This window comes from Cicer arietinum, chromosome 6 (assembly GCF_000331145.2).
Source record: "Cicer arietinum cultivar CDC Frontier isolate Library 1 chromosome 6, Cicar.CDCFrontier_v2.0, whole genome shotgun sequence".
Lineage (NCBI taxonomy): Eukaryota > Viridiplantae > Streptophyta > Magnoliopsida > Fabales > Fabaceae > Cicer > Cicer arietinum.
In genome coordinates, this window is record NC_021165.2 from 17,608,311 (window position 1) to 17,633,240 (window position 24,930).

The window sequence follows — 24,930 nt, forward strand, 5'->3', positions numbered from 1 at the left end:
GAGCGGTGGTTAAGGGTGGAAAGGGGAAGAGAGGGATCGAGTTGGGTGAGTTGAGAAAGGAGAGAGTCTCTGAGTTGAGCCATGAGTCGGTTGTTCCGGGAATCTGTGTTGAGGGGGAGAAGCGGTTGTTGATGAATTTTCACCATATTGGTTAAGTCAAGGGTTTTTGTCTCACTGCACAATTATCGCTTTTTCAAAACTGACTATTACTGCTATGTATGCTCCCTTCGCTCCAAGTTTATTCCGATAATAAATAAACAAATAAAACGGCTTAGATTTATTTTTATTTTTTTTAACAAGATCTTTCCTCATTAATATATGATTTTTTTTTAGTTTCCAAATCAACTCATTTCGTTATAGTATTAGTGGGATATAATCAAGACCAAAATATAATAAAAAAATTGTGAGTAACATAAAATAAAGGCGCTCGTGCTATCGAATGAGCTGACATTGTTTGTTTTTCTTCAAATAAAAGTTATCTTAAATTATGATAATATTGCAACAAGTCTTAAAACCGTGTAATATAGCACCATATAAATGTTATTATTTTTCAAAAAGTTTTTTCAAGTAATTGTATGATTGTTGTTGGGGACTATAGATATCTAATCTATATCAATTATAAAGTTAAACATACAGTTAACAGTTTTAATAATACGGATACAATGATACACAAAAATTTGATAAATATTATTCATTTTAAAAAAATTACATATATTTTAAAGTATGAAAAAAAAAATTAAGTCCAAACTTATTATTTGAGTTAAATGATTTTTCTAAAAAAAAACATATTATAAAGCTACATATTGGTCATTGTTATAAAAAATCTCAATGATCAAATAAGACTACAATTTTTATTGTAATTGCAAAAACAACTAAAATTTATCACTTGTAAAAAGATAAATGACAATATTAATGTAAAAAAGATAAATAACCATATTAAATATATTACGTAAAAGTTAAATGGCAAAAAAAAATATTAAAACCTATATAAATTAGATAAAATAGACTATGCATGTAAACTAATTTAACATTAATGGTTATTTGAAACCATTGATTTTTATTTGTCATTGTATTTTTGTAATCGCTTAAGATAATAACTGCATAATAAATGATTGCAATTGACATAAGTATAAAATAGTTTTACATAAGAGTTTGTTTGATCAACATGAGATGAATTATCATATTATATCTAAATCAAGTAGATGTGTTAATAGTGCAAATACCGAACCGCGTTGGACCATATAATAATTTGGTTTAGTTATTGAAAACCACTTTTAAATCAAGTTTAGTATATTTTTTAACCGGTTTAAAATTGATTTATAAATAAAAATTAGTTTAATATTTTGAACAATTTTTTAGTTAAAATTAATTTCAAAATATTTATTCAAAAAAAGAATTTTGAAATTCTTTTAATAAACAATATCAATTTTTTATAGAAAAATAAATGTAAAAAATTTCCAAATAAAATTTTGTTTGAAAAAATAATTTCAAAATTCTGTTGGCAAAAATTTTTCAAGAAAAGTTTTTCCAATTTTTTTTGAGAAAAATAAATATAAAAAGTTTATCGATAAACAAAAATTCAAGAAAAAAGATTGAAAAATTTTCAGGAAAAAAATGATTTAATTTTTTTTTTTTGAAAAAAAAAGTTTAGATATTTTTATAAATATTTTTTGAAATTTTGTAAAAAAAAATCTGAATTGAGGTTAAAAAAATTTAAAATTGTTAAACTATCTTTTGAATTAAGTTTGGTTAACTGAATTATTTTAAATGTGGTTCAATTCATGAATCATTTAAATGATTTAGTTTTTTGTGGTGTAGTCCAATTCAATTAATCGTATTTTTGGACACCCCTATAATAAAGTGTTTGATGAATTAACAAAATATGATAAGTTAATCAATAATTCTATCTTATATTGTCTCTCCAATTGAAATTTCTATCCTGAATATGAGCTGAGTTAGAAACCAATATGATAGGATAAGAAGAGTAATTTACTCTATAACCCTTATAAAATATAATTTAAAATATAAATTAAATATAATAAAATATAAATATAAAAATAATTTATAAAATATAATCTAAAATATAAAAATATAAATCTAATCAATTAGAAAAATAATGAATAGAATTTGATATTAAACATAAAAATAAAATATTAATAATTAATTTGAAAAATGTTTATGATTTTACACAAGGGTAGTTTTGTCTTTTAAATAATTTAATAAATTAGTATCGAAAATTATAAAATTATGAAAGTTCATTGAAATTTAAAAATGAATATAAGTTGTTTACAAGTAATTCTTGTCATTTACATATAATATATATCATATCTTTATTTACATTCTAATAAATAAAATATAATTATTTGGTTACTCGTGATTTTGTTTTAAAAATTTAAATTGTTTATTTATTAGTGTCAATGGATAATTTTAATATAAAATTATTTTATTACTTATTTAATTTTTTTTGTTAATTTATAATATTTAAAATATAATAAGTTAATTAAAAAAAACTAATATGTAATTGTTCATAATGGTAATTTTGTTATTTAAATATAATATTTATTATATCATATAATGATGAGTTGTGTATCAAATATGTGATAAAATAAAATGTTATCATGTTGGTTATCATGTGTATCAAACACAAGATATGATGATGTTTATTTTGTCGGTATCTTCATATATTATTATATTCTTATATAGCTTTATATCTTATCACGTCTCTTTTTATCATGCACATCAAACAGACCATAATAGTCCACACCTATTAATCTTAATAAATTAAGACAAATCTTAAAGTAATTATCTCTCGTGTGCAATAATATTTTCTTCTCTTTCATTAAGAAATTTCAATTTGAATTTCTTCTATTGAATATAATAATAATTAAATATTGAAATTTTGTATAAATTAAAAACATATTTAACCTTCAATTTTAAAAGTATGTTTATGATTCAAATTAAGATTACTAAACTAACATACTAGCCTTAGTAAAAAAACACAGCATACTAACCATTACTTCCTCTCGTATATGATCTTTGGCTCATTTAATTTTAAACACACAAATAAAAAATTATAAATTGAGACTAATTTGCCCTTATTTATTATGTATTTTTTCTCTCAATTTTTTGGGTTATTTTTATTCACAATGTTTTGGTCTTTTAACTTCATTCATGTTTTTATGCAGGGTTGCACTTCAAAATTAGGTTGTAGTATTACATTTGTGCAATTAAAGTACTCTCTTTTATTTTCTAAACAATACACATAGTAAACATAAAAACTTAGTTAATAAATATATTTTGAGTTTTGTAAGGGTGTAAAAGGAAAACATGTATAATTGTAATTTTTTTTAAACTTAAAATCTTAGGACAAAAATAAAGCCTCAAAAGATCAAAGGTAGTGTGAGTAATGACAATATTTACTTATGCAAAAATTCCTATTAATGTTTAAGGATATTTGTAATAGTTATTTGTCGTTGTGTTGGTGCGACAATCGCTTTGTTGGAGAAAGAGAAAGTCATTAGCACACTCCATATACCTCAATGATTCTTTTTCCACAACAATCTTTCAAACTCTTCATCCACAATCAAAATTTCATCAAAGAACACTTAACAAGGGTGCTAGAGAGTAAGAAGAAAAATGTAGAGAAACGTGAAGGAGATTCCGAAATGTCTAGGTGGACGATATAAAATGATTTGGTATAAATAATAATAGGCTAAATTACATTTGTGGTCCTTTAACTTAGTTTCAGGTAACGTTTTAGTCATTTATTTTTTTTTTCCCGACTTGGTCCTTTATTTTAATTTTAAGTGACAATTTGATATTTTATGTTTTAAAATTTCAACAATGTTATCCTTTATTATACAAAAATTCAAAAAAAAAAATTCAATCAAAACTCATAAAATTAATTATATTCTTCAATATAATACAAATTTCATCAAATTCGTAATGCAAATCTTCAAATAAACTCATATTTTCATACTTTATTTGATATTGTTAGGAATAAAGGACTAAATCGGGAAAAAAAAAGATAAAAGACTAAAACGTTACCTGAAATTAAGTTAAGGGACCACGAATGTAATTTAGCCATAATAATATATAACAACATTTTGTGCACCTCTTTGTAAAAATCGTTGTGCACCATACAACATACTTCACTTTGACACATTAGAATAGATCTAATATAGATATTTTTAAATCTTCCAAAATACTCTTTAGAATAAAAACTTGGAGGATTAAGCAAGAATTTGACCTACCTTATATGTGTATTTAGATGTTAACAACAAAAATAGTGACTATTCATTCAAAATAACTTTTAGATTTACACTTATTTTTGGTTTAGGAAACAAAGATAGAGGAAAAATAGAGAAAAATAGTCGAAAATGAAATGATTGATTAGCTATTTGGTATGAATGAAAAATTGAGAGAAGATAAATATGTTTAATTGCAGTTTTAGTCATTCTATTTTAGCTGAATCACGAAAATAGTCCCTCCATTTTATTTATTTCAGTTTTAATCCTCAAACATAATTTTAGTATAAAACTTGACGAAGTGTCATTTTTTTTTTTGCGCTTATTAAGCCACATGATGCCTCAAGATCTCGTGGTGCAGTAATTGTACCTGAGATCTATAATCATAAATGGTGTGACGTGACTTAAAAAAATGACACTTCATCAAATTTTAAATTAAAATTCTCTTAAGGGACTAAAACTGAGGAGAAATAAAATGCGAGGACTATTTGTGTGATTAAGCTAAAATAAATGGACAAAAACTGCAATTAAGCCAAATAAACAAGTACATTTTTAAAATGATATAAATATCCCTAATAAAAATTAAGATATACTAAAAAAATAAAAAGTTTAATTATAATTTTAATTCTTCTATTTTCATCAATTCACGGAATTGATCATACTACAAGTTGTCAGTTTTGGTCAATTTCTCAAGTTTTTGAACTAAAAAAATGACAATTTAAAATAATTTATACGATGTAACATACGATTTTATGACATATAATCATATATATGCATTAATTATTCACATATCATTAATTAGATTATAAAAATGAAAATTTAATGAAAGTGAAAACTAACTTTTTAGAAGATTTTATTACAATTTCATAAGTGTTAATCATATGTTACAATATTTAAAATATGTTATATCATAAATTTTTAAATAAAAAAAAATCAGAATGAGAGACAAAAGTTGTTCTATTTTAAAATAAAAAAATTGATTTTGTGAATTAATAAAAATAAACTAAAACTACAATTAAAACAAAATAAAACAAAGTAGGGCTGTTGTTGCTACTCTACATCAATGGATGAATTTGAGGTGTTTTTTTTTGGATCCGAAAAAGAAAGAAAGTGTTTCTTCTCCCACTTCAATATTCTTAACTATAAAAAAAAAATGCACAACTTTATTGCCATAATGAGACAAGATTTGAGTGCTTGTGAGAAGAATTGAGGTGAAAAAAAAATAAAATTTCAAGAAATATTAAGTGAGTCCAACCAAATATTATTATTTAATTTCATTTCAAAAATATTTTAAATGGGATAAATTTTTTCAATAATCGTATTTTATGTTGTTCTTTAATTTTTTTTTTCTTTTCCTTTGTTTCAAACATAATATTATTTTTTATTTTTATTTATGAAGACGGTCACTTTTAATTTTCAACACAATTAAATTATTATTTTTTTAATTGCATACTCTAAGTAGTATTAAATGCATAACTCATAAATTATTTTTGTCCATTTTACGAATATGATAACATCATATATCAATAATGAATAAATATTTATTTTAGTTTTTAATCGGTATAAAATTGTTAAACAATGTAACTAATTAAGAAATAGAGGGTAATTGAAAGATTTTTTTAACAATGTAACTAAAAGATACTTTAAATACAAAAAATATATTTACACGCAAAACAAGAAAAAAACATAAAAGTTTTTACTGCAAGGGGAATTGCGATAAAATACAACTATTTTTCTAAATTAAAAATTAATTAGTAATATTTTATTTCGACCGATTAAAATTATTATTTTAAAATTAATTATTTTTTAATGCAAGAGAAAGAAAAAAGAAGAAAACTTGTGTGAGCAAAATACGTGGAGAAGAAGGTGGGGGAACTGCGTGTAAAAGACAGACACGCATGCTTTCCCAACCCGAAATCTAATTTATATATATTTTCTCGCACCAACCACAATAAAGTAAAAAGAAGTCGTTGTATTTTCTTTTTTGCGAAAAATTTCACCACATCACACTCCACAGAAGATTCCTCTCTCACCACAATTCACAACGCAACAAGGAATCGGAAGTGGCAGTGTTGATCGGGAAACATGGACGATGAGGTTGTTCAGCGAGTATTCCATGAAGGAGGACGCGATTACTTTCAACAACAACCTTCAACTTCTTCCTCTTCTTCATCTATCCTTCAATCTCTCCCTCTCCATGTGGTATACACACTATGCAGCAATTTTATCTTCCGTTTTCTTATTAATCTTTTCTCATTTCTCGCTGATATGATGCACTTTGCTTCACAACGCTTTGCTTGCAATTTAGATGAATCGAATATATATAATAATATATCTGTTGAAGTTTACGAGTATTTTACTATTTTTTTTCTTCCTTTCTTCAATTTTAGGGATCGAAACTTAATTTTATCGTTCTGTCTTTAAGCGCTTGATAATTTTACTTGTCGATGTGAGCAACTGATAGCTGAATAGTAAAATTGATTTCCTTTTTGAAATTCAGTTCAAAATTAACTTCTAATCGTGTATTGTTTGTGCGAGTAAATGAGAAAGAGAGAGAGTGACAGTGTTGCTGATTATTATGGCAAAATTTATGCTCTTCAGAATGAAATAAAACAAAAATAGTAACGTTGATGAATCTGGTCTTAAATTAAAACTTAATACATCAAATTTTCAGTTACTTTTTTTGTTTATATTTTAAGATTAAATATATCAACTTTTCACTTTTCCGCTACTATTTTTGCTTATATTTCAGTCTAGATGGAGTATTTTGTAGCTTAAGGGGTACTGCTATTCGTGTATGTTGAGCTTTTGTGTGCTTAATTGTCATGATCAATGAAATTTGTGCTAATTATAGCTAAGATGTGAATACAATGGTGCAGTCTTTTGATCATGGATATTATTTGTTGGTAAAATCTATCCAAGAACTCCGAGAAAAAAAGGATGGCCTTGTTACAGTTGGCATTGGTGGTCCAAGCGGTTCTGGTAAAACGAGGTAAAGTATTGATATTGTTGTCTATGCAAATATTATTTTAGATGTGGTTTGTTGAAGAAAGGTGTATGCTGTTGCCTTGGTATTTTCTTAGTTTTTTCTTTCCATTTTCATGGCTCCTGAAGCTTAGCAGAAAAGGTTGCATCTGTTATTGGTTGTACTGTTATATCAATGGAGAATTATTCTGATGGAGTTGACGAAGGGAATGTTCTGGATTCTATAGATTTTTATACCCTGATCAAGAATCTTGAGGTTTGCAATTGCTTATATTTTATTTTACATGTCTAAAATGCTGACCTTTTCTTAATTATTTCCTTCACCGGTTTCCAAGGCTGATATTTATCAAACCCTTAAATTTTATACCTTTACTTTTTGGAGTTCTTGGACTTTACAAGTTTTATTGGCAAAATTCCGTCTTCTTGGATCCTGTGATCTGATTCTGACTAGCGCTAACAAAATGAAAAGAGAAGGAAAAGCAAGAATAGAAGGCGTTAGTCGCAGCTGTATTATAATGTAGACTCTAGGTGAATTGATTTTTCTTGTTTTCTTTTGGATTAATATGCACTTATTGGGGGGTGGGTAGCTTATGGTTTGAGCTAGAAATGCAAATGAGTTTTATGTCTTGCTTTCTGCAATTTTTTCTTTTATTTTAACAAGCTTTTCTGTTGCAATTAGGATTTAACAAAAGGAAATGATACATTAATTCCGGAGTTTGATTATCAGCAAAAGAGACGTGTTGGCTATATAACAATAAAGAGTACTTCATCTGGGGTGGTAAGCTGAGCTAACTGTACTTTCAAAGGAGTCCCAAGTTTTTTTAAATTTTTTTAACACCTTTTCTTTCAGGTAATAGTTGATGGTACATATGCATTGCATGCAAAACTGCGGTCTTTACTGGATATTCGAGTTGCAGTGGTAATTTTTTGTATAACTATAATTTATGGTCTTCTTTATGCTATCAGTTGCTCATATGTTTCAAGATAATACAGAACATACATTTTTGATAAATCAGGTTGGCGGTGTTCATTTTAGCCTACTTTCTAAAGTTCGCTATGACATTGGCGATTCTTGTTCACTGGATTCCCTTATAGATAGCATTTTCCCATTGTTTAGGAAGCATATTGAGCCGGATCTTCATCATGCACAGGTTGGTTCCTTTCTTACTCTCACATCCAAATTTCACAGCTAACACTTTTATTTCCCCTGCCTTCTTTTGGCAGATCAGAATTAACAACAGCTTTGTGTCATCATTTAGAGAGGCAATCTACAAGGTTAAATGCAGAAGCAAGGTGTCTCTCTATCATCCATAATTTAGTACCGCTGTCTGTCTTTTTATATGTGAATTTATTTTTATGGTTAATTCTTTGAGTTAGTATCACATTTATGTTTGCTAGGTTTTGTTTCTCTCTGGTGCCTAGTTGTTTGTTTTTATCCTTTCCTTCGTCGTCTACTGGAAGTCTTTTAGCTGCATGTTTTTCGCTTTTTAAGTTAGTCTCCTTCCTTAACTTGGAACCCCAGATATAGGTTTATTTTCGGGGCTAGACTAGCTTAACCATCTGGTGCATCATCAGGTTTCATCCCTAAGTTTCCTTGAGCTTGAAACCTTGGGTTTGATTGCATTACCTTTCAGAACCAAACTAAGAATAAGAAGAAAGCAATTTACAGACTAAATGCATCGCCTCTTAACTTTGCATCATATTTATTTTAGGGTAGTGGAAAGAGAACCTCATGAGTTGAGCTGTCCTTTTTCCTTTGTTTTTTTTTTTATCTAGCTGGGCCAAATTAAGCTAGTAATATTTGATTATGGGTTATTAGGAATAAGAGACTGGTGGGGAATGAAGGTCTAACCTGGAGTTCATTTCCCTGGTAGTGGTTGATATAAAGCAAGCATGGATATTTTATGTTCTGCATGCCTTTTACTGTTCATTCTTTGGCATCACCTTTGGGTTTTGAGAGGAACTGTGTAATATTATTTTTCCTGTCAGGCTTTTTCTTCTATTATTCTTCTGTCTCAATGCAGTATAGTTTTTTCAACTATTTTTTTGGTCTGATTTTTTATCATTTTGTGTTTTGGGCGGGGGACTTCAAGCTTTTTACTATATTTTAAATTTTGACAGTCTTCAGATGGACATCCAGGTTCTGCCTTTCAAGGAAATGAAGCTCAAACAGATAAGTTAGTATTTTAAATTTAGGAAGAAAATGAGTACGGAGATCACTAGAAAATTTTAAATATCATCACCAGAAAACTTGTTTTGCTTTCAGTTTTATTGAAATGTACCTTAGACCACCTTCGGCTAGTGAAGAAGCAGGGATAAATGATTGGATCAAAGTGCGGCAGTCTGGAATTAGGTATTATTTATCCCTTGGTGACCAGAGGATTGTTGACAAAAATTTTATCATCAGGCCAAAAGCTGAGTTTGAGGTATGAGTATTTTCATTTTTCTTTCATCTTAATCACATTCTTTTTGTGATGGCAGAACAATATTAAACAGCATGAGTGGGGTGTGTTTCATGTTCAGCATCTAGTTGGAATGTTGAATGATATATAACCAAAAGACTGCATCTTTCTTCAAGTTTTAACCTGTTGATTGCAACAAAACTATTTATTAAACAATAATGCAGCATGTTTTTTCTTCTTCTTTCCACATTTGTATGAACTTTGGGGTCTGTGGAAGTTGTAAATGTGTCCCCCAATATTTGTAGGCCACACAAAAAGTTTAGTGGTTGACTTGCCAATCATCTTCCCTCTGCTCACGAGCACATAAAAAACTTTGATGTTATCTCTAGCAATAAGGCTAGGATGTTTGAAATTGGAACTTTAAAGACTGAAGTTAGTGCCCACCCTAGATAGCACTGGTGAATATGAGAATTTTGGCTAGCTTCATCATTGGATGCAAGTTGACGGTGTAATGCTTAAGTTAAATAGTGTCTTTTTCTGTCATACATGTACTATCCTGTCTTTACAATATTTCGATTTTGGGATAAACCTGAGAATACATAAATTTTTTCTATGGACTTGGAATTTCTTTTGTCAATGAAAAAACTTAATGTATTCATATACTTTTGGGCTTGGAAGGGAGCATCAAGAAGATGTATAGCTGGTATTGCTGAATAGAGAATGGAACTGACCTTTGTCGATATATCAATTTATATAATGAGAATGACTGCAGTTTGAACAATGGGAACAAGAGAAACATCTGTGTACACTATTGAAGTTGGAAATTCAGAATTAAATGGATTTCCCGAGTCTTTTATTCAGAATTAAACATCTGTGTTCACGTGGTATTTTTGTTATTAAGCTTGACAAGTATGTTGCTTTGTCTTAGTTTTCTAGGTAGAATGCTTTGTAGACTTCTATTATACTTTTTTAGCCACTTTTAGCATTTCCTTCTGTTGAACTTGTCCTGTTGTCCATTTAGAAAAAATAAGCCCATTCTTCTCTTAGCAGATTTTGTTTGCTGTTCATTATTATAGTGTTGGAACAGGTTGGACGAATGACATTGGGTGGGTTGCTGGCTCTTGGGTACATTGTTGTGGTTAGTTATAAACGTGCATCCACAACTGTCGATTATGGCAAGGTTTCCATGTCGTTTGAAACCATTGATGTTCTTGGTGAGACATTCATGGTCATGAGAGGAACCGATAGGAAGGTATGAACTTTTTTCTTATGTTTAAATTATGTTCCTTTTAAAATCAAATCTTTCTGACTACACTTATTCTTCACTTTTTAGTGTCTGACCATGTTAATTACCATGTTAATTTGATGCAAATAGCGTTAAAAATGAATGATACAATATTTGTTAAAATATTTAAACAATATCATAAAATATCTAAACAATATCATAAAATATTACTTATTTGAATGAATGAATGATACAATATTTGCAAATAACACTATTTTAGGATAAAATATTTCATTGTTTTCTCCTTTCTTTTGCACATATCACCGTGATAGTTTGTAATTGTTAAAATTCAGTATATGTTTTTATTATTCCTTGATTGTGCAACATCCTATGCTAATTGTTAGTAGTCTTAGTCAATACAACTTCATAAGTATTGAATGTAATTATTGCAACATCATTATAAATAGAAGCTGTGTGATCTCATTAGACACACATAAATTAATCATATTTTACATGGTATCAGAGTAGATTCTGATTCCTAGACCTGTCTCTGTGCTTCACTACGACGGCTGGTGGCGGCATTTGCCGCCGACAGCACCATAACCACCGTTTTTCATAATTTTTCTAGTTATGTCCTTTTTTACACTATTACAGCTATGCCAACATCAGCTGCCCCTTTTCCAGCGTGATCCACTACCTAAAACCACCACATACCGTTGTGCGATCCTCTGGCGAACACGACAATGCTTTTCCCGTTACCAACAACCACCACACGCGCCTCTACCCTATTCTGCCACCAAACCAACATGAGTAAGTGTTAGCAGCTCTCTCTGGCCATGGTTATCCAGCGTCGTCCACCTTCATTAATCGTGCCTTCTCTTCTTGTTGACGATTAATCCGGTGGTGACTCATTTCCCACATATGAATCATATCACTGGTGCCTTTTATTCCCACCGACGATCAATCCGGTGATGACTATTTTCCCACATATGGATCATATTAGTGGTGTCTTTTATTTCCATTGACGATCAATCCAGCGGTGACTTCTTTTCCACATTTGAATCATATTAGTGGTGCCTTTTATTCGCACCGACGATCAATCCGGTAGGTTATGACTCACACTAGCCCAACAATTGTCAAACTTAGTGAAGAAAGGAAAAGATAAAATACTTTCATATTTTATTACTACAACCCTAAACTGTTTATATAGGAAGAGAAATTACAATAGTAATACTGAATAATAATGACAGAATCATAACTATCACGATCTTCAATAAAATTTATAAACCATGTTTTATTAGAAAAGGTGTTTATTCTATTAGGACCCCAAACGTCACTATTAATAACTGCAAACAGTTTTGATTGTTTATATGGTTGTGTAGAAAAAGAAGAAGGGTGATGTTTAGCAAATTCACAAGTTTAACAATGAAATAAAGACGAATCCTTCTTAGAAAATAATTTAGGAAACAAATGTTTCAAATACGGAAAACTAGGATGTCCTAACCGTAAATGTCATAACATAATATCATCATTATTAGAAGAAACAAAAATAGATTCAAAGCAGGTACTTGTTTTGGTTTGTCTTTGAAGTCGAGTCCATTGTCAAGATAATAGAGTCCTCCACTCTCCTTAGCATTGCCAATCATCTTCCCCGTGCTCAAATCCCTAAAAGTGCAAGGAGAATGAAAGAAGTTAGCTTGACAATTTATATCCTTTGTTAATTTAGTAATGGATAACAAATTACATAATAAATTAGGAACATGTAAGACATCTTTTAAGGTTAACTTAGGTGACAAAATAACAAAACCTTTCTCTGCAATGGCTGAAAGAGAGCCATCTGCAATTTTAATTTTGTGGTTACCTGCACAAGGACTATAAGAAGAAAACAGACTCGACTCTCCAGTCATATGATCAGCATCACCAGAATCGATAATCCAAGTATGGCTGAGAGTGACACTAAGTAGAACAGTATTTGGAAAATTACTTCTTTGAGCTATATAGCAAGAAGGAGTTTGAGATTCAAGGAGTTTGTACAATTGATCTAATTGTTCCTTGGTGAAAGGAGATGGGCTTTAAGGAGATTGTTTCTCTTGATAAAAGGTACCAACTTGGAGGGCATGACCTTCGTTTCTTTCTTTTTTCTTCCAATTTAGAGGTTTTCCATGGAGCTTCCAACACGTCAACACGTATCACGTGTGTGCCACGAACGTTTGCTTCGCACCAGGCTTTCTTCCCATCTCTCTTCCTGTCTTCATTCTTAGTGACTAGGGCATAACTTTCAACCTCACCAACAGAAGGTGTCTTACCCATCATAATATCTTATCTCGCCTCTTCTCTTCTAACTTCTGAGAACGCTTCCTGAAGTGATGGCAATGAAATCGTTCCCAATATTCTGCCTCGGGCTTCATCAAGCCGCTTATTAAGTCCAACCAAGAACATGAATACTCGGTCGTTCTGTTGTCTCTTAAGAAACAAACCACTGTCCTCACAAAACTTCCAATGATCATCATAGCAAATATCCAATTCTTGCCATAGTGTCATCAACTCATTATAAGAGGTAATGACATCTCTATCTCCTTGTTTGGCATGCCATAATCGTGATTTGAGATCGAAAATTTGAGAAGAATCCTGAATATCAGAATATGTTTCTTTAATAGCCTCCCAAACTTCCTTCGCAATAGGAAAAAACATAAAAGATATTACTAAGCAGCCAAGCAATAATAATAGAGTTCTCAGATTTTCAAAACCTGTAATTCGGATCAGTTGTGGCAGGCATTTGGACCTCTTCTGTTAGGAAATCATATTTTCCCTTACCGTCTAGTATCAATCTTGCGGTTTGGGACCATTCGACATAATTTTTTCCATTTAGTTTCTGGATTTCAACCTTGAGTGCATTAGAAGTTCCCTCATGGCCAAAAAATTTAGAAAAACCATTATTAGATAAACCATTCCGGCCGCCATTGCTGCTTGGGCCGCTGTCTAAACCAATACTGTCGACGTTGTTGACTACTTCTGATTTTTTACCCAAACCGTCGTCGCTATCGCCGCTACCCATAAGGGCTACCTTCCATGGAGTATAGTGTGTCATTAGCTTTAGTTCAGTTGGTTGGAGCGCCAAACCCTACTGGGTTGTGGAAAGGTTTTCAGGACCCTAACCAGAGCTCTGATACCATGAAGAAAGTAAAAAACAAAATACTTTCATATTTTATTACTACAGTCCTAAGCTGTTTATATAAGAAAAGAAATTACAATAGTAATATTGAGTAATAATGACAAATCATAAAATAAAAATAAACATAATAATATAAAATAAAAGAGAATAAAATTTGATTTATCTTGATTCTTCAACACTTAGTTTCAATTTTTGTGAGAAAATGTTTTGATGTAACAAACTTAAAGCATAGTAAGCTTTAGCTTGAGGGGAGTGTTAAAATTTAGTTTATGTTTTTATTATTCCTTGATTGTGCAACATCATAGGATAATTGTTAGTAGTTCTAGTCAATACAACTTCGAAGACATTGAATGTAATTATTGCAACATCATTATAAATAGAAGGTGCACGATCTCATAAGACACACAAATTACTCATATTTTACAGTAATTATTATGTCATTAGTTTTATTTCCTTTTCCTAGATTATATTTTAATAGGACTCATGTACAGTAGTCTATATATTAGAGCTTACATTTTGTAGCTTGTCAACCAATAATATTCAGATTTTTCAGACGTCTCAAGTTGGTATTGCTCCTGATTTGAGAGTCTCAGCTTCCACGCACTAGGTTGCCTTTGTTGTAGATTTTGAGGATAATTTTATGTTTGGGCATCTTCATTGTGCTTCGTTCGGTGCTGCTGCTCTGAAAAATTAATTCTCAGTTGATTGCTTAGCTTGATACTTCTAGTACACTCATTATCAATATTCATAGTCCTGGCTGTTTCAATTCCATAGTTCTGACTCTCAATTTAATATAAATATTGTCACAGTTAGTAACAACATAAATTACATCTTTAATCTGAAAATCATTTGTTACGGCCAGAAATATATTTTGTTTTGCTCTTTCCAGTTATATTTTCTGTTTCTCTTTTTAGTTGTTTTGTTTATTCCTAGTTTTTGGGGATTTTTTTTTTATCTTCAAACTTTTATTCCTTTACAAATTCTTTTATAAAAAGCTTTCTAATAGGACTGGATTGTTGCCCTACAACTTTCATTAGTTCTTACAGAACATGAATGTAATATTTTCTTCAGTTCTACATTAATTAGCATATTTGACTAGAGGTTTTCCATGTTTTATGTTTGCTGCTAACCCTGATTAGTTATCAAAAAGATGGAAAGAAAATATTTTCCGCAGACTATTTTTTTTCCTTAACCAGTTCTTTTATGAAAAGCTTCTCATTGTTCTTATAGTGTGAATGTTTTTTTTTTAATATAATAAATATTATTTTTGGCTAGTGGTTTATGCTGAGGGGTCGTATAAAATTTGCAGACTGTTGGAACAGAAGCATTGAGGATGGGTATCAACGGACCTTGGATCACTAAATCATATCTGGAAATGATTCTTGAGAGAAAAGGTATGGATTTGGTATCAGTTACTTTTCTTGTTTGATATTTTTCTTTTTTATATGTGGTGATGATTGCTACAGTAGGATAATTTTGTTACGGATAAAATTTGGTCAATTAGCTTCACAGTGACTTACATTGTCTATCCTAAGATTGTTATTATCAGGATAATAACAAGAACTATTTCAATTTTTTTGCCATGACTTGTATTTGTCAGTGATTAGTGCAATTGTTGCTTCTCCTTCTCACTTTTCCTTGCAGGTGTACCCCGTCTTAGTACACCACCACTTGTGTCTAATACAACTGTGACTGGCAGTCAAGAAACAGCAATCATTGCACCAAAGCCAATTCGTGTTAGCCCTAGCCTTGTTACTGGGCTTGAGGATTTATCTCAGCCATGGACCCGATCCCCAACAAAATCCAAAACAGAACCTTTTGTGGCTACATGGCATTTCATATCTTCAGATTCCTCCCATCTTGATAACACAGTCCTAGGTATTTTTCCTTGAATTGGAGAACATTGCTGGAATTTTTTCTGATATTTTTGGTAATAATTTCCTGTACGTCTACATAAGATATCCTTTGTATCGAGACTTCTCTCATGAAGCAACCACAGATCCCTCATCTTTCAGGGACACTGTTAGGCTTGCTCCAATGCCCGATTCATATGACCTGGATAGGGGATTGCTTTTGGCAGTTCAAGCAATACAAGTAAGGAGGGGAAGCTCAGAAATTTCTTCTGCACCCTAATTTTTGAAGATTGCAATTCAATAAAAAATTCATGTTTATTTGTTTGATTGAAACCTATCTGCTTATTTATCTTTTTTCCAGGCCTTGTTGGAGAATAAAGGCGTACCAGTCATTGTTGGAATTGGTAATATTGTGGACCTTTTCTCTTATCTCCTCTTCTTTTTTGTGTGTTCCTCCATATTTACCATGCAGTCTGCCTTACATGCAAATTACTGTCTTACGCGCCACATGAAACAGTGTGTACAAAGTAGCTGTATGTGTATCCGAAGACAAATCTAACAACAAATGGAAGAACATTTTATTACAAATTTCTAGACTAAGATACACATGTATGTATATATATATATATGAAAAGAGGCATTTTAGAAGGAGTTTAAGGTAGAAGCCTTATCAACAGATTATAGCATTTAGTTACTAAAATTGATAAGTAATGAATGAACAATTTAGGCAGCATATGTTTTATTAAAGATACCAAGTCAGGTCTTCAAATGCTTGGTGATAGGACTGGAAGTGAGTTGAGCTGAGCTCAAGCTTGGTTCACCTTAAGTTCATGATCTAGTTGAGTTTAATGAGCCATAATCAAGCCATGTATTGATGTTATATTTTAGACTCAATGAGGCAAGCTTAAATTTTTAATTTAGATTTTATTTTTTTACATATACTCAATTAAAAATTAATAAACTAACGAAATAAAATCAAATGCTAACATATTAAACTAAAGTAGTATTCTTATTTTTATTTAACAATTAACAATGTCTATATATCAAGCCTGCTCACAAGCCTACAAGTGGAACATGTGAAAGCTCACCCTCAGCTCATTTATAAACGAGCAATTTTTTTTGCTGCTCATTTAGCTGTTAATGAGCCCAGTTGCAATCATGCCCATGAGCTGGCTTGACTTACTTCTAGCCTTGCTGCTAACATAAGTGTTGTTCAGGATATTTTAGCTTGAGATGTTTTATGTTTGATTTTGGTGCTCTCCATTCGTGCTTGTGTAAGTTCAATCTTTAAAAATTTTCAAACACAATCAAGGAGAAAATCATTTTAGCATTTAAGACATGGTTTTGATTTGATTTTTTTTTCTCTTTGGTGAACAACTAATTAAATAGGAGAAAATATTGATTTAATTTGATATGGTACTAATGGTAAATCAAAGGACATGTGTTACTTAACGAGGAAGACACATGTGAGAAGGAGAATACATGTTGAGGTTATCCTACACTCAAGAATAATGAATCAAATTCTTTATATAAGAGTGTGTTGAGTTTTGTTTTACTAAATTATCTTCATCTCAAAGCATTCATATACTAGCCTTGGTTCTGAAAAATGAGTGATCCTTGGGAAGTTTTGCTTTTCAGGTGGTCCAAGTGGGTGTGGGAAGACAAGTTTGGCTCATAAAATGGCAAATATTATTGGTTGTGAAATAGTTTCCCTAGAAAGTTATTACAAACAAGTTAAGGATTTCAAATATGATGACTTCAGCTCACTTGATTTATCTTTGCTATCAAAGGTAAGATAATGAATAGTTTTAATGCGATTTATTGGGTTACTCTACCTATTTTCTATGATAAATTGATGTTGCACTTTCATTTATATATATAGCAATCTAACTTCATGAGTACTTGAAATTTTTGTGTATAAATGGATTTATTTCGCTTAGAATTTGGGCTTTAGGTCTAACTCAACTCCAAACTGACTTATAACGTGAGGACTGGGGACTAGTCCTGTTAGCATTACCTAGACCGAATCTCTAATTGATGTGGGAATCTCAACGCCCCTTCACGCTTAGGATTGATCATCTAAAGTATGGATCAATGGGTGGAATAACAAGAATCTCAACACCCCATCAAGTCCACGACTGGACATTTGGAGTGTGAATAAATGCGGGAGAAATAACAGACATTTGGCCCAATAACGGATTTACGAAGCTTTGATTCAATTTTAGAATTTGGATCTAACTCAACCCCATAAAACTTATTTGTAATGTGAGGGCTGCCCAAAACTTTATAAGCACTACTCAGGGCCGTATCTCTAGTCAATGTGAGATTCTCAGTTTCTCCCAAATTATTCACAAACCTTTCTCATGTTTTCTTGTCCTAAAAATTTTCATGTCGAGGTTTTAGTATGTTCTTTATTTTTTTATTTTTTTAATCATGATCATGCCGATTTAGTGCCATTAACCAATCTATTTTCCATGGTCCAATACTTTGTGGACTCTTCAACTGGTTTCGGCTGCAGAGTTTATTGGTAATGGCTTGTTTCCTAATTGTATCTTCAAATAGTTAAAATAGTAACTGTTTTGTATTATCGTGAAGTTCTTTAGTTATTTGCTTTCACCATTTTCTCTCTCTATTAAGACGACGTTAATAACTCTATTCACCTGAAAATAAAATGAATTTTGATAATATCTCTATTTACCTTAAAAGAAGGTAAATTTCTTTGCTTTAAATCCTTGATTAGTCAAAGTTTCTGGATGCTTTTCGGCCATCGTACTTGTGGATTATTTAACATTCTTATTCTTGAGTCCCATGCAGAATATTGATGACATAAGAAATGGCCGAAGAACAAAAGTTCCTATATTTGACTTGGAAAGTGGTGCTCGGAGTGGCTTCAAGGAACTTGAAGTTTCTGAAGATTGTGGAGTGGTCAGTCATTAAATTGGTTCTCCTGAAACTTGAATGTTGTAGATCATGTTTGACCTGTGTATTTCATTAAAAGGACTATCCAAATAGCTGCACAAGAGTTGACAAATGGTGTTAGAGCTCAACCCTTCGTACTTTCATAGCATTCAGACCATGTCAGTTTGCTAACTGGGACTCAGAATCCTAATCACTATTGGTCTGCTCTAGGGATTCAGTGATACACTGAGGGTAGTAACTGCAGTATAGTGTACTTGACGAAATCCCAGGTCGCACTGCAGAAGGGTATATAACAATCAATTGAGGAAAGGAATATACTGATAAATTTATCCCACTAAGGAACACTACACCATTTACACTTCACATCCAAAAGTTGTCCAGAACCACTTTTTACCTGTTTCCTGTTTTGTCACACTCAAAGATAGCATAAGATGAAGTACATATATGCATAATAACAAAGTATCAGATGCATCTTAGTTTGTCTGTTTGCATACTTCCTGATATAGTTGCTACTCAAGTTATGTTAGTTAGCTCTTTTTCCTATTTTTTCTTTCTAGTTCTTGAGAGTTCATCTCCTAATCTTGACCAGATTATATTTGAAGGCGTCTATGCTTTGCATCCTGATATCCGGATATCACTTGACTTGTGGATTGCTGTTGTAAGTATGAGTTACCATCCATCTTTGAAGGCTCTATTCTATTTCATTTACTTTTTATTTATTTTTAGCTGTGGCTAAGAAAGCCTATGTGTTGAAATTGTGGGATTTTAGAGAAAAGAAGGAGAGAAAATAATAAGGGTTTGAATATTATTGATAATAGCTTTATGCTAACTTGATTACAATAGACTCAATACTAATCTCTATTTATAGAGAAACATAGACTAAATCCTAAATTAGGAATAAATCATAATAATAATAAGAGATATTTTAAGATTCTCTATGATTATAAATTGATCATAGAAAATAACTCAAGATACTCTAATTATAAAAGATATTATAAGATATTTTCTAATATTCTAACACTATGGAATTATTTTCTTATTTGAAACAGGTAGGAGGTGTTCATTCACATTTGATTTCACGAGTTCAAAGGGATAAGAGTAGAGTGGGATGTTTTATTTCCCAAAATGAGATCATGATGACAGTGTTTCCTATGTTCCAGCAGCTTATTGAACCTCACCTTGTTCATGCACATGTTAGTGGATAGCATGCTTTTCTTTACCCCCATATTTTAAAGCTGCTCAGGAAGTAATGATTTTTATAGTTTTGATTATTTTATATTTTTGTCTGAACCATTTTATGACTTCCATATGTAAGCAAGAAGTACACATCTTTTCATTTTATAATGCTCTCTAACTATTCCACATTACCATAATATGTGATGCGATTCTGTAAATCTTGAAAAATATTTTGGTTGCAAAAGCTTTACACTGGAACAATAATATAAACTTGGTGATTTTAGTTTGTTTCGATAGCCCATGCTTTTTCTCTCTGCTCTCAGTCTTTCAATATTCTTTTATTTTTAGATAGTGAATAGTTGCTTTCAGAGAATTGATGGGTACGAGTATATGATATATCACCGTTTAATATTGACTTGCAGCTTAAAATTCGAAATGACTTTGACCCTGTGCTTTCTCCCGAAAGTTCACTTTTTGTATTGAAGAGTAACAAAAAAGTAAGGGTTTTATCTCTATCTATTAATCATAATATGTTGTGACCAGGTTTTGTTCAATATTTTTACTGAAGATAGCAATAAATAACAGGTAACTTATCAAGATATTCTAGCGATTCTTGATCCAGCAAAATTTTGCAGTTCCGTGCAGAAATTTATCGATATTTACATGAGGCTTCCTGGGATCCCTTCTAATGGTCAATTGACAGATAGTGATTGTATTCGGGTCAGAATATGTGAAGGCAGATTTGCATTACTGATACGCGAGGTTGGGAATATTTTTCTCTTATCCCATCATTTACTTGTTTATATCTTCACGCAAGTATATGCACCGTATCAATTTTTATTTTATTTTCCTTAAATTTAATTTCATATTATCTTGCACTATCCAGCCTATAAGAGAAGGAAACTTCATCATTCAGCCTAAAGTGGATTTTGATATTAGCATTACTACGGTTGCTGGTCTTCTTAACCTCGGGTAAGCCACATATCAATTCAAAACGATAATCATCCTATTAAGAACCTTTCTTTAAGCAAGAAAGAATTCCTAGAATACCAATTCATTGTGAGCAGTACTTTCGCCATTTACCCAATTGATGTGGGATCTTAAAACTCCCTCGTCATGTCTAGGACTCCATATCTGCATATGGAACTACATCATGACTGAGATATGTTCTGATACTGCATTAGAATTGAGCATAGAGTAACAAACTAGGTCCAACTTAAGCATAAAAGCTAGCTTTAAGGTGAGATAATGGCTTGAATCTATATAAGTAGTACTTTGGCCATATACCTAGTAAATGTAGGATCTTAACAATAACCTCTATCCATAATATGATATGGGGTTCCTTTTCCTACTGTTATTAAATCTATTTTAATTCGATATATATTGGTCTTAGGCCTAACTCAATCCCAAGCCTTGCAAGGATTTCTTTGGCCATATCTCTTGTCAATTTGGAATCTCAATACTTACGCCCATGACTAGACATCTTGAACATTGACAAATGCTGGTGGAATATCAGAGATCTCAATACCCCTTTCACATTCATGACTGGACATCTGGAGTGTAGACAAATGCAGGTGGAATTAAATGAGATCTTAATAACAAATTTAGGGTAGGTTCTAAATTGGGGCTTAGACCTAACTCAACTAGGTGAGGATTGCCCAATTCTTATAAGGATTATTTTGGCCATATCTCCACTCCATGTGCTATATCAACACTCCCTCACGCCTAGGATTAGACATCTAGATCATGGACAAATGCGAGTGGAATCACAAAGATCTCAACATTTTTTTTATATTGTTGAAATTATGGGTTTTAGATGAAAAAAGAAGAGAATAAAAATGATTATGTTGTAATATGATTGACAATAACTTGATACAAAAGATTAAGCACCAACCCTTACTTATACTAATACAAAACTTCAAATCCAAATTAAATAAGAAAACAAATCATGATAATAACTAAGTAATATGGAAACCAATCTTAAGAGATAAGATAAGAAATTAATCCTATAAGATAAATCACAATAAGATCAACATATTACAAGATATTTTTCTTATATTCTAACATAAGGATGATATAATTGACAAAACGATAGACACCTCTTGCAGATTTCTTTCTTTAATTTTTTTCCCAATTTGTCCAACATTTGATGTTGTTACATATTATTATTATAATTATTATTATTGTTGTTGTTCTTGTTAACTGGTGGCACTTATTTTTCAGGTATCAAGCAGTTGCGTATATTGAAGCGTCTGCATTCATCTATCAGGATGGAAAGGTCAAATGATTTACATTTGACTGATAATACATGTTTCCATAAATTCGCGGATAAAAATCACTGGCTGAAATGAACTCAGTCCTGTTTATCCTAGTTCCCCCCTCCCCTATACCTTACTCGGCTGATCTAAGTACCTAGATGATTAAATTCGGTTTTAGCAACTAAGTTTTATTATGGGGTTATGTTCTCACTAGAACTGTTAAACTCATATTGATATCTCTTCTAATGCGACTTTGAAAGGTAGAACTCGGTGCAACTATTGTGAATATCAATTAGGCAACTGAAGATTTCATGATAATTATTTGAAGTCTTTTTGAAAACCTCTCTTTTATAATAGAACTGGGCCTTGGTGTAAAGTTATATCATTGAAAAATGAATGTTTTAGGGAGAGAAGGAAAATGGAAAACTATGAAGAGATGCAAGATACAGCGGATATTCTTTCCTCATTATTCAGAATGGCAGAGTGGTTATACCATTTAGACCTGTATTTTTACAAGAACTTAGACTGAACAATGACCCCCTCATTCCCTTCTCTTTTGGTACACGACAAAGTGATAAATTTGGAGTTTCAATTGCTTGAGTGTTGTTCACCATGCTTGGTGAGCGTTTGTGGATTTTGGTGTAAAATTTTGCACATGTCCTTAGTTTGTAAAGAAGCATTCTGATAGCATCTGACTGATTGTTATAATAGCTCATTTGGAAGTACTATAATCACTTTCTGGCCAGTTATGTAGTTGCAACAGTTCATTAATTTCCTTTTATTACACTACTCAAATTTGTTGAATATGCATATTTTAATAATTAAATCATGGTATTATTCTGCTGGAAAATGATTATTTGACATGATCTCCTCTTGGCTTATTTACGGTTAGTCAGCTTCTAACTTGTCACTGAAGTTTTCTTCTTTTTTCCATTATTTTTCTGGCGTAGATTCTAATTGAGGTTGATCATCTACAAGATGTCCCGGGTCCATACATTCAGATAAAGGGTGTTTCTAAAGATGCTGTTGCAGCAGCAGGTTCAATGCTTAAATTGGATGGTTCATATACTACTAAGGTATTGGCATTGTTGCTTTATTTTAGTTCCCTTTTCTCTGGTGCATACTATGGTGCTGAATCAATCATTCTGTTGTGATGTCCGGATGGTCGTTAACTTATTGTTCTTGTCTGTTTTTTCGGTAGAGTTACCTTGAAATAGTTTTGGAAAGATTACCAACAACGGAGAGAACTTCTGGTGGGATTAACTTTCAGCAATCAACAAGGCTGCTAGAGATTGTGGACTTTATTCAATCTCAGGTACTCTTTACTCGTTAGACAAGATGTAGTCTTTTTGTTGGGCCTTCATCAAATATTATCCATTTAAGTATCAAATTGTGTTTAGTAAGAGGACGCAAAGAGATTGTTAATATATAACAATATTATCATGCGAGCTAAAATATTCTAGGCATTAAGTGTGTCAGAAATGAAACCCTTAAAAGGGAAAATAACCAAACGTTTTGGTCCCATTTGGTTGTGGTTTTTCAAAAAGAACTTCTTTTTTTCTAATTAAAAGACATTTTTTTTTAAATTATAATAATTGTATTTGTATGACTTGAGATTAGAAAATAATTAGTCTGAATGTCGTGAGAGCCTATCCCCCATGGTTATGTATTTATAGTAAAAGGATTACAATCAAGATCCCTTAATTATAGGGATTGAAAAACAGTCAGAAAGATTTAGATACGATAATAGGAACAAAGGAAATTAAATCATGGCTATATCTTAACACTCACCCTCAAGTCATTGCATATATATCATATGCATCAAACTTGGTACATATAACTAGAGTTCACAAAAGATGTAACGATTTGTCCAGAAAGAACTTTCTTACGAATAAAGTGACAATCGATCTCTATATACTTTGTCCCCTCATGAAAGACTGGATTAGATGCAATTTGTAAAGCTGCATGGTTATCACAAATGAGACTCATTGACTTAGATTTGCAAAACTTTAACTCATCAAGAAGTTGTTTCAACCAAATAAGCTCACATGTATTAAGATCCATAGCTCAGTATTAAGCCTTTGCACTAGATCTAGCAACAACACTTTGCTTTTTGCTGTTCCAAGAAATATAATTCCACCCAATAAGAACACAATAACCAGAGGTTGAACATCAATCACTAGGACATCTAGCCCGATCTTGTATATGCAACAACATCAGTATGATCTCTGTTCTCATATATTAATCCTCCTCTTCCTGGGGACCCTTTTATAAATCTCAAGATCCATACCACTGCATCCCAGTTACTGTCCCAAGGAGAATTAAGAAACTGACTCACAACACTGACAATAAAGGATATGTCAGGTCTAGTCATTGTAAGGTAGTTTCATATTAAACTTTAAGACAGGATAATGGACAATGGAAATAGCTGCCTTATTATCATATTAAACTTTAATTGATTTTGGACCAGAGATCTTCAATTCCTCCATGATTTTTTTAATCCACAATACTTCACAAAAACCATGAGCCACATAGCGGAATTCAACCTATGCACTTCTCCTAGCTACAACATTTTGTTTCTCCATGGAACTAAGTTTCCACCTACTCAGGTACAATACCCTGAAGTAGACTTCCTATCATTTACCTACCTAGTAAGCATCTGTGGAGACTTCAATCAGTGTATGCCTTCTGTT

The 24,930-nt window shown here is 31.4% G+C and overlaps 2 protein-coding genes across 11 annotated transcripts in view; one reads left to right on the forward strand and one right to left on the reverse strand.

Moving 5' to 3' along the window:
- LOC101488999 (uncharacterized) overlaps positions 1–208 on the reverse strand; it is a 3,186-nt gene extending 2,978 nt beyond the window's left edge. The window contains exon 1 of the mRNA XM_073369908.1: positions 1–208. Coding sequence (XP_073226009.1) covers positions 1–146 — 146 coding nt within the window. The 5' untranslated portion in view covers positions 147–208.
- A 5,971-nt stretch (positions 209–6,179) lies between these two features.
- Positions 6,180–24,930, forward strand: part of LOC101489326 (uncharacterized) — a 30,820-nt gene continuing 12,069 nt past the window's right edge. For 5 of the 10 annotated variants that reach the window (XR_012163552.1, XR_012163553.1, XR_012163554.1 and 2 more), the window contains exons 1-24: positions 6,180–6,449; positions 7,127–7,239; positions 7,362–7,488; positions 7,912–8,010; positions 8,083–8,151; positions 8,249–8,383; positions 8,457–8,525; positions 9,354–9,409; positions 9,499–9,658; positions 10,722–10,886; positions 15,341–15,425; positions 15,676–15,909; positions 16,031–16,125; positions 16,246–16,288; positions 17,523–17,674; positions 18,699–18,809; positions 19,393–19,461; positions 19,853–19,996; positions 20,402–20,476; positions 20,565–20,741; positions 20,866–20,951; positions 22,203–22,257; positions 23,188–23,313; positions 23,439–23,552. Coding sequence is in view for 6 of the 10 variants with exons in the window: in XM_073370035.1 (XP_073226136.1) it covers positions 6,333–6,449; positions 7,127–7,239; positions 7,362–7,488; positions 7,912–8,010; positions 8,083–8,151; positions 8,249–8,383; positions 8,457–8,525; positions 9,354–9,409; positions 9,499–9,658; positions 10,722–10,886; positions 15,341–15,425; positions 15,676–15,909; positions 16,031–16,125; positions 16,246–16,288; positions 17,523–17,674; positions 18,699–18,809; positions 19,393–19,461; positions 19,853–19,996; positions 20,402–20,476; positions 20,565–20,741; positions 20,866–20,951; positions 22,203–22,257; positions 23,188–23,313; positions 23,439–23,552 (2,676 nt within the window). In the remaining 4 variants the exon portion in view is untranslated. The remainder of the gene's footprint in view (positions 6,450–7,126; positions 7,240–7,361; positions 7,489–7,911; positions 8,011–8,082; positions 8,152–8,248; positions 8,384–8,456; positions 8,526–9,353; positions 9,410–9,498; positions 9,659–10,721; positions 10,887–15,340; positions 15,426–15,675; positions 15,910–16,030; positions 16,126–16,245; positions 16,289–17,522; positions 17,675–18,698; positions 18,810–19,392; positions 19,462–19,852; positions 19,997–20,401; positions 20,477–20,564; positions 20,742–20,865; positions 20,952–22,202; positions 22,258–23,187; positions 23,314–23,438; positions 23,553–24,930) is intronic. The other 5 variants (XR_012163555.1, XM_027335982.2, XM_004505213.4 and 2 more) reach the window with 4 other exon arrangements.